Genomic DNA, 10,112 nt, shown 5'->3' with positions numbered 1-10,112 from the left:
TGTTTTCCAGTATGTATACTCTTTATTGCATTCCTTCATTTGCATTAAACAATATAATATTTATTTTTTTCAATATAGTTTGAACAAAGACATTAACCTCACTCAACAAGAGATAAAAGTTAATACAATGTGTGTTGCTTCCAGGGAAGAGAAAAGAGGCAAGAATTAAAACAAATACTAGCTACCAAATCACAGAATATACAGTACAATCAATCCAGTTTTTAAAAAGCCACAAAATAAGCTAGGAGTGAAAACTCCAAAGCAGATATGACATACAAATTGAGCAAAAATAGATACCAAGATATATAGATAAACTGTTTGTACCACAGGGAAAAAGGACAGAGCCACACCTAAGGACAGTAAGCCTCACAGACAGCGGCCAGCAACCTTCAGAAGATTTCTGATCTCTTCAAATTTCAAGTAGAACTGGGGGAACAATGGCATGCTCCCTAAAGTCTCATTACCTAATCATATTCTTTCAGACATAAGACAAACTACCCAATTCTCCTTCCCTTTGGAAGAAGTAGGAGGTAAAGGAAATATATTCCATGTATTGGAATGGACATTAAGGGGTTGAGGGGAGCAGACTCATAGCTGATTCCCCACGACCACCCCAGAGAACGGTGTTTTACTTAAATGCTAGAAAGTGCAGGTAATCTGAAACAAAGAAAGAACAGATTCTAAGTCATTAAGTTACAGAAAAGAAAATGTGGCAGTACTAGCAAATTAAACTATGAAATTGATCCATTTTGATTGGACACTGATTAACTCTCAGAAGTCTGTCCATGACTTTATTTTAATAACTCCTTTCTAGTTAGGGATATGTAATTTCCTACACACATCTCTCTCACAAGTTTCTAACAACATCTTCCAAATGGCAGTGATGAGTATACCTCTTACCACAGAGTAAGCTAATTATATTAAGGGGATATCACAGCCAACATGGTAACCAGTTTTCTGAGAGACACTTTTAACCAAATATCCAATTGTAAAATAATCCCTTTCAACCCTTACTTCTATTCATTATTACTAATTTACACTGTCCCTTCTAATGGCCTATTTCCATATCATATATTTATCAAGCATTTGGGGTGAGAGGTGGTAGTAATGGAGCTTAAAAGTTGTAGTGCTCACAAGTACAGTATATCTCCCACAATGAAAAGCAGAGGAAGAAAGAATCAGCTTGCACAGAAAGGTAAGCACAGCATTCTAAAGTAAACTTGGACTTCCACAAAACACTTCAATAATCATAAGGAGGGCAGTTTATTGCACTAGTCATGCAGAGTGAGCACATGTTGAAGGTCAGGAACATTCACTAAGTCCAGTATCTTGAATAAGTTGAGTGAAGATCCCAGGCCATCTTCAGTTCGGTCACTTCTCTTGGTCATTATGTATTTTAAAATAGCTCAGTTTTAATGTCAAGGGGGCTACTGGAAAATAACACACATTAAAAAAAATGAGGGTTTAAGTTGTTATTTAATTTTTATTTATAATTGTTTATATTTTATTTTCATCTACAAAAAGTCATTCATTATAACTAAAATCTTCTTAATGATTTTTCTACACTTTCCCACTATGCGCCTGCTATTAGACAATTATTTCACAAAAGGAAATGGTCATAGTTCCATGTATTTAAAAGCAGGTTCTAATAATATGTACCATCCTGTTTTTTCCTGCACTGTGACAAGGAAGTTTTGTGAAGCAGGACAGGGAGAGCAACCCAACAGTATAACCACTTTCCTGGCTTGGTATCTCAGACCTACAACACAGCAAAGAGTTCTAATAAATGGAAAAAAGTTGTCCAAGAAAAGTTGAGAATTCACATTTATATGCACTGTATAACAACTCAATGACTAGTCATGATTTAGAGTGGTAAGTTTGGCTGACTGTCTAAGTGTTGGATATACTTACGCTCCTTCTTCTCGTAAGAGGGCCAAGAATTTTCTCACACGGTACTCAGCATCCATCTAGATACATCAGAAAAAATAAAGAAGACAGGTCAGTGGTGCCTTAGAATAATTATCTTACTTCATGCCGAGAAAAGTCTTGGTTTCATACTTCCAACAGTGCCCTGCTAAGTAAGAGAAATGCCTTTCCTGCTCCTTGACTGCTATTCTGGTACTCAGCAAAGTAGATTATGTCATTCAAGAGAATTGAATAGTATAGTAGAGTATAGTTTCTAGGGTAGAGAATCACTTTGTGCGAGTCTCCAAATGACCAATGTGGAGACCAACTCTAGTTGAGTGCTCCCTTAGTTGCGTTATGTGAGGATAAGGATGCTGTTGCTGACAGGCACAAGAGTGAAGCCAGGTGGTGGCCCTTCACTGGGATGTAAATAGCATCCAATGCATAGACCTTATCTAAGGGGGGGGGGGAGAGATCAAACTTAAAGTAACTGAAGTGGATTAAAATATCTTATAAATGACATTAGCTTTATATGATCAGCATATTAGCTTTTCTTAGCCTTAGCCCCCCTTGTAGTTTTTTCTTTGCTATTAATGGGGGAAAAAAAGGTTGTGCAGAAAAATGAAGAGTGAACTCCTCTGATAGGAGGATGCTGGGTAACCTGTGTATCCCCTGACTGAGAACAGTCTCATGTCTCTGAAAAGATGAAGGTCCAGGTGCTCAGTTCATGTCATTATTTATCTCTATTCATTTTCACTTACATTCACACTTACACCAATGGAACTATATTTTATACTCATTGGTCAGCCAGATATGTGCAGTGATCCAGAAAATGATCATTAAAGACCATCTTTAATTCCTTAAGATGATTTTTATTGTAAGAAAAAACATCTAACTTTTAAAAAAATGTTCTAGGGAAGGAGTCTGTTTCCCAGCAGGGAACTCCCTGCCCTCTAGCAATATTTTTCAAATTCTCAGTACAACTATGGATAAAGGTGCAATTGGATTCCCCTTTCAACTACTTAATTTTTTTTTCTTCTATGGAAGAAAAATATTGAACAGAAGTTTCAGATGTATCAAAGTTAAGAGGTCAGACTACAAAGGACTATGAAAAAGTGTGAATAGCTAACAAAAGAAACATTTTTCCTCTTCGGGAATAGAATTACATATGAATCAATTGTCAAGTTCTTTTTGAAAAAAGGGAACTGGCTGGAGCTCAGTTGTAGTCAGTACTTGCAGGTCTTTGCCCATTAAATATATTTAATATGTGTGAGCAACGACTTACTGACTTGCCTGTAGCTATGGAATTAAAAGTCAAGAGAAAGGGAGGAAAAAAGTAATCTAGATAAATGACTTTATTCCCTCAGGTGACATCCAGTCAGAGCAGATCCTCGGCACTGTGCAAGTTTTAACAGAATCATGAACAGAGAGGTAACATGACTTATATTCTGCTAAACTACATGCCTCTCTACTTTAGTTCAGTCTTCCTGAGTCAGATCTAAAGAGAATTCACTCAGCTGCACGAAATCCATTTGACATGAAGGGGTTCAAACTCAGAGGCCTATGAATTGTCAGTTGCTGAAGATTAGACCTGAGTGCCCCACTCTCACTTTCTACCCCACATACATAAGAGGCATTAACTTGATTACTGACCTGCAGGCATCAAAGGAAGAGGAAGGGGTAGGGATTGGGGAGAAAAGCCCACATAGTTTCTTCTATGCAATTATTTAAAAAAAAAAAAAAAAGAGTAGACTACCTGACTGCCTGACAGGTTTATCTTTTCCCAAGGAAAGAACCAATACATCTGTATATGTAACTTTACCAAGATTAATCTTTTTCAAAGTAGTGTTGCTGAAAGTTTAATAGATTAAACTTCAGATTTCTGAAGACCACAGTTTATTATAAAATAATTTACTAGTAATGATGAGAAAGCATTCATTTTGAGTTTCCATTTGTTCGTGGTCCATGTGCAAGGACCAGCATAGGGTCCCAATTTGAGCCCCCGGCTCCCCACCTGCAGGGGAGTCAATTCACAGGTGGTGAAGCAGGTCTGCAGGTGTGTCTATCTTTCTCTCCCCCTCTCTTTCTTCCCCTCCTCTCTCCATTTCTCTCTGTCCTATCGAACAATGATGATATCATAAACAACAACAATAACTACAACAACAAGAAAAACAAGGGCAACAAAAGGGAAAATAAAATATAAAAAAAATTAAAAAAGAAGTGCTACAGCTATCTCTCTCTTTTTAAAATGTGTTTTTATTTATTTATTGGATAGATACAGAGAGAAATTGAGAAGGATGAGATATATATGGGGGGTAGAGAGAGAGAAACCTGGAGCACTGCTTCACCGATTGTAAAGCTTTTCCCCTGCAGGTGGGGACCAGAGGCTTGAACTTGGGTCTTTGTGCATTGTAACATATGTACTCAACCAGATAAACCACTCTACTTGGCCTCTCTCTCCCTTTCTAGCTCCCATTTCCCTGTCAATTTTGCTCTCTATCCAATAAATGAAGAAAAAAATTAAAAAGAACATTTTAGAAACTATTTATTTATTCCCATTTTTGCTGCCCTTGTTTTTTATTGTTGTAATCATTATTGTTGTTATTGATGTCATTGTTGTTGGATAGGACAGAGAGAAATGGAGAGAGGAGGGGAAGACAGAGAAGGGGAGAGAAAAAGAGACACCTGCAGACCTGCTTCACCGCTTGTGAAGCAACCCCCTTATAGGTGGGGAGCCGGGGGCTCAAACTGGGATCCTTATGCCTGGTCCTTGCGCTTTGTGCCATCTGCGCTTAACCCACTGCGCTACCACCCGACTCCCAGAACTGCATTAAAAAAAAATTACTTATTTATTCCCTTTTGTTGCCCTTGTTGTTTTATTGTTGTAGTTATTATTATTGTTGTTGTTGGATAGGACAGAGAGAAATGGAGAGAGGAGGGGAGACAGAGAGGGGGAGAGAAAGATAGACACCTGCAGACCTGCTTCACCACCTGTGAAGCGACTCTCATGCAGGTGGGGAGCCGGGGCTCGAACCAGGATTCTTATGCCGGTCCTTGCGTTTTGCGCCACTTGCGCTTAACCTACTGCGCTACTGCTGGACTCTCAGAACTGCATTTTTAAAAATAGTTCTCACTATGTCTTAGAGACCATTTGGCCACTTTTTTTTGGGGGGGTGCAAATTCATGTTACAATTCACTACTTTTCCCATAAGAGCAAGTGGCTAAACATTTAGTAAGATTCAAGCTCACATTACAATGCACTAGGGCCTAGGTTTAAGCACCCAGCTCCTACCTGCTGGGAGGAAGCTTTATGAGTAGTGAAGCAGTGCTGCAGATATCTCTCTTCCTTTCTCCTTATCTCCCCCTTCCCTCTCAATTTTTTTCTGTCCCTATACAATAAATAAATAAATAAATAATTGGGTGTTGGAAAAGTCATGATGCATTTTTCTGTGCAAAAATGCATCATGACTTTACAAACAACCCAATATTTAAAAAAAATCAAGTTATTGAAGTTGTCATGAGGACAACTTTCAACAGGGGAGAGCATGGGGGAGTTACAAGTGCAGTGGGACCTAAAGCTCATGGTCTAGGAAGCAATGAAATTTTAATATCAGAGCAGTTTCAGATTAAAAAACATAAGTTATTTTTGGAAATTTATTTACTTATTTATTTTTAAAGATTTTATTTATTCATAGGAAAGATAAGAGGAGAGAGAGAAAGAACCAGACATCACATCGCTTCTCGGCCTTTTGGCTAAGATCAAGTGTAAAACCAGGCATCACTCTGGTACATATGCTGCCAGGGATTGAACTCAGGGCTTCATTCTTGAGAGTTAATGCTTTATCCACTCACTGTGCCACCTCCAAGACCACTAAATTTATTTTTACATTATTATTATTATTGTACTTATTTTTTAACCAGAGCACTACTCAGCTCTGGCTTATGGTGGTATGGGGAATTAAATCTGGGATCTTTGAGCTTCAGGCATGATTTCACATAAGCACTAAGCTATCTTCCTCACCTCAAGTCATTTTATTTAAAGATGGTGGGGAAAACGTGTTCTGAAACAAAAGAAAATAAAAAAGAGAAAAAGCAAAGTATTAAAGTACCAATAAGTTATGGTTGCAGGATAATATCAACTTGAGTTTGAAGGTAACATAAAAGAAAGTATCATTTAAATTCATTAAAACCTTAGGAAAAAAATGAAGCCTAAAACCTTAGGAAAAAAATGAAAAAAATGAAGAAATTACCTGGAGGGACATCTCAATCAACATAAGTAGCTTCTTGATTCCTATCCAGACCTTTTTCCCTTTGACTTGCTGGGCGATTGTGGCCCGTTCCTTATCCTTGAAGTTGCCCAAAAGCTATGAAAACAATAAAAGCAATGAAAGAAATTTTATAGTAAGCACAACAACATCAGTTAATTCTCATGCATATTTAAAAATCTACATACAGTCAACAACATTTATATACCTTTCCCATATTTGGGAGCTATTCTCTTCCCTGATCCAGCTTTCTGGACCTTTTTCCAGCCATGACATCATCTCCCTATACAATAACTTGGGTCCACCTGCATATCAGATTTCAGGCTCAGGGGAAAAAAAAAACAACACTAATATAGTCATGGGCCCTTTGGAATATAACTAAAATAGGACTGCTGACTATCTACAAAATTGAGGGCCCCCCAACTCTTCAACTGCACTATTCCAGTTCATGAGTAGTTGACAATTCGTTTGGCTTTATATGTTAATTCTTCTTTCAGCCACCAGGTTCCAGTTGCTACCGTGATGCCAGCTGGACTTGCCTGGGCAGACGACCCCACCAATGTGTCCTGAAGCCCTGCTTCCCCAGAGCCCTTCCTCCACTAGAGAAAGAGACAGACAGATTGAGAGTATGGATCGACCTGCCAATGCCCATGTTCAGTGGGGAAGCAATTACAGAAGCCAGACCTTCCACCTTCTGTGTCCCATAATGTCCCTTGGTCCATGCTCCCAGAGGAATAAAGAGTGGGAAGGCTGTCAGGCGAGGAGATGGGATGCAGAATTCTGGTGGTGGGAATTGTGTGGAGTTGTACCCCTCTTATCCTATGGTTTTTGTCAGTGTTTCTTTTTTTATAAACAGAAAATAAAAGTAAATATAAATAAAAACTGTATATCTATAAAAAATAAAAATCTACACTGACCTTTCTCAAGTTACTAGGTATAATTATGAAGGTAAATAACAGTGTCCTCAGCTCTATTTTCCTGTTGTCCTCCATTAAAATTTATTTATTTATTTATTTATTTATTGCCACCAGGGTTATCACTGGGGCTTGGTGTCAGCAGCACTACAGATATACCAGTGGTCATTTTTTCCTAAGTTTTTCTTTTTTAAAATTAGGTAGAACAGAGAGAACTGGAGAGGGGAGGGGAGATAGGGAAAGAGAAAGATAAGACACTGCATACCTGCTTCACTACTAATGAAGAGTCCCTGCTTCAGGTTGTAAGTAGGGGCTTGAACCCCGGCCCTTGCTGTTGGTAATATGTATGCCCCCACCCTGCCCCCTCCATTATAATTTAGAGATATATTTTCTGAGTTATAAAAGAAGAACAAATCCACAGTAAATACCAGTTAAAAATTTTAACATTCCTTTCTAGGAAGAATCTGTATGTGTATCTGTCAGCTAAATTTAATTCTCTTATCCAACCCTGGTACAAAAGTTCAAACAGGCAGTCTGAAAACATCTGTTATATCGTTTTCCCTTCTTTCCTTGCTTTCTTCCTTCTTTCTCTCTCCCTCTCCCTCTCTTCTCCAAAGACCTGTTTATCTATTAGTGAGAGAGCAAGAGAAAACCAGAGCATCACTCTAGCACATGAGATGGCGGGAATGGACATCGGGACCTCGTGCTTATTATCCACTGTGCTACTTCCATGGTCACTCAGATAATTTCTTTTTTAATTTTTTTAAAGGAACTTATTTATTTATTAATGAGAAAGATAGGAGGAGAGAGAAAGAACCAGACATCACTCTGGTACATGTGCTGCCGGGGATTGAACTAGGGCCTCATGCTTGAGAATCCAATGCTTTATCTACTGTGCCACCTCCTGGACCACAGTCACTCAGATAATTTTTAAATTGTTGGGAGTATGCCCCAAGTATGTGTATCTTGAAGATTTTAAAAAGACTTCCTGACTCTGGTGAACAATATTTTCCAGCAGACCACAAGATATTTGTGCACATTGATATAAATCCAAAGATTAATGCAAAGAGAATGTTAAAAGAAATACTAGCAGCTTGAGAGGTGGTACAGTGGTAAAGCTTTGTGTTTACAAACATGAGGTCCTGAGTTCAATCCCTGGCAACACATATACCAGAGTGTTATTTTAGCCTATTTCTATAACCCACAAAATAAATAAGGTAAATATTTAGAAAAAAATTACTTTGCCACTCTCAAAAAATGTAGGATGGAACTTAAAAAAAATTTTTTTTAAATATTTATTTATTTTCCCTTTTGTTGCCTTTGTTGTTTTATTGTTGTAGTTACTGAAGTCATCATTGTTGGATAGGACAGAGAGAAATGGAGAGAAGAGGGGAAGACAGAGAGGGGAAGAGAAAGATAGACACCTGCAGACCTGCTTTACCGCCTGTGAAGCGACTCCCCTGCAAGTGGGGAGCTTGGGGCTGGAACTGGGATTCTTACACCTGTCCTTGCGTGCCACGTGCGCTTAATCCGCTGCGCTAACGCTCAACTCCCGGATGGCACTTTCATAGTATAAGCTTATAATTATTGTTCCAATTGATTAAATACAAATTAATGTATTGAGAGCTACTAAGAATGACTATTTTTCTATATTGACTACTTTCCTATTTCTTTTCCATGGAATTTATATACCCTGTTATGCTGGGGATACAGTGAGTCATTTGTGGCAGTTTGTAGAAAATTAATCACTTATATCATCTCTTCTTGCGAATGACTGACAGTATATCCCAGGCCTCATATTCCAGATTAACACAGAAACTAAATACTAGGTGCAATGTCAAAGAAACTAAATACTAGGTGCTTCTTAGCATTATTTTTAACCTCAACTTCTCTCTTACAGCCACTGTGCAATTCACTGATTCATTTTTACCTCCAAAGCCTCCAGCAACTGCTCTCCTGTGGCAATGTTGGGCACGTGGATAGTGGTACTGAAAGCATCGAGCATTTCCATCTCCTGAAGGACATCTTTACGGCTAGTGGTCCCAATGATGAGAAGCTTGCGACCCTGATTGTAGGGAGAAAATGTGTTGAATATGCTTGCAACAGGACAAACTAGAGTAAACTTGAAAAATACCCATTCATTAATTGCAAGTGCAGTTAAGTAAATGCAATGCAAATGATCAGGCAAAAGGGGAAAAAAAGAAAAAAACCAGTACACTTCTCATAACAATATTTTAGAAAATGTTACCAACAACATGAACAAAAAGAGCAATATTTCAAAACACGTTTCAGACAGAAGCAGCAGGATTTTTATTTGTTTGTTTTCCCCTCACCCCTATCAATAAAACAAATGGACTAACTAGTCAGGGAGATATCAAATCAAATAGATAGGGAGTCGGGTGGTAGCACAGCCGGTTAAGTGCACGTGGCGCAAAGTGCAAGGACCGGCGTAAGGATCCCCGTTTGAGCCCTCAGCTCCCCACCGGCAGAGGAGTCGCTTCACAAGTGATGAAGCAGGTCTGCAGGTGTCTATCTTTCTCTTCCCCTTTCTGTCTTCCCCTCCTCTCTCCATTTCTCTCTGTCCTATCCAACAATAACAACAATGAGAAACAACAAGGGCAACAAAGGGGAAAATAAATATTAAAAAAAAAAAAGAAATTCTTTTAAAAAATCAAATATAGGGAGTCGGGCTGTAGCGCAGCGGGTTAAGCGCAGGTGGCACTAAGCACAAGGACCCGCATAAGGATCCTGGTTCAAGCCCTGGCTCCCCACCTGCAGGGGTGTCGCTTCACAAGCGATGAAACAGGTCTGCAGATCGCCCGGGGCGGCCGATCCGATGGACCAGCGCTGAGACCAAAGTGACCCCGGCACGGCTACAGGGAGGCGGAGCCGGGGCGCCCGGCCAGGCCAGAGGGACACCCACAGGGGGACCCACCCCGGGACCCCCACCCCGGGCGGGCCGGGCAGCCAGCAAAGCCAACAGTCAGGAGTCGCCACCAGAGCCCAGAGCCCGGCAGAGGATGGAACT

At 39.4% G+C, this 10,112-nt stretch overlaps 1 protein-coding gene across 2 annotated transcripts in view; it reads right to left on the bottom strand.

The window, feature by feature from the left end:
- Positions 1-10,112, bottom strand: part of NSF (N-ethylmaleimide sensitive factor, vesicle fusing ATPase) — a 210,663-nt gene continuing 200,551 nt past the window's right edge. Inside the window, exons 18-21 of one of the 2 annotated variants that reach the window (XM_007529655.3) lie at positions 9,015-9,149; positions 6,156-6,269; positions 1,912-1,967; positions 1-1,430 (exon numbers count right to left, since the gene is read on the bottom strand). In XM_007529655.3, the coding sequence (XP_007529717.2) occupies positions 1,397-1,430; positions 1,912-1,967; positions 6,156-6,269; positions 9,015-9,149 (339 nt within the window). In that variant the 3' untranslated portion in view covers positions 1-1,396. The remainder of the gene's footprint in view (positions 1,431-1,911; positions 1,968-6,155; positions 6,270-9,014; positions 9,150-10,112) is intronic. The other variant, XM_060203295.1, reaches the window with a different exon arrangement.

Source organism: Erinaceus europaeus, chromosome 12 (genome assembly GCF_950295315.1).
Source record: "Erinaceus europaeus chromosome 12, mEriEur2.1, whole genome shotgun sequence".
In the NCBI taxonomy this organism is placed as follows: Eukaryota; Metazoa; Chordata; class Mammalia; order Eulipotyphla; family Erinaceidae; genus Erinaceus; species Erinaceus europaeus.
Note: the sequence above shows the minus strand (reverse complement) of the source record. Positions and strands in the feature narration are given on the sequence as shown.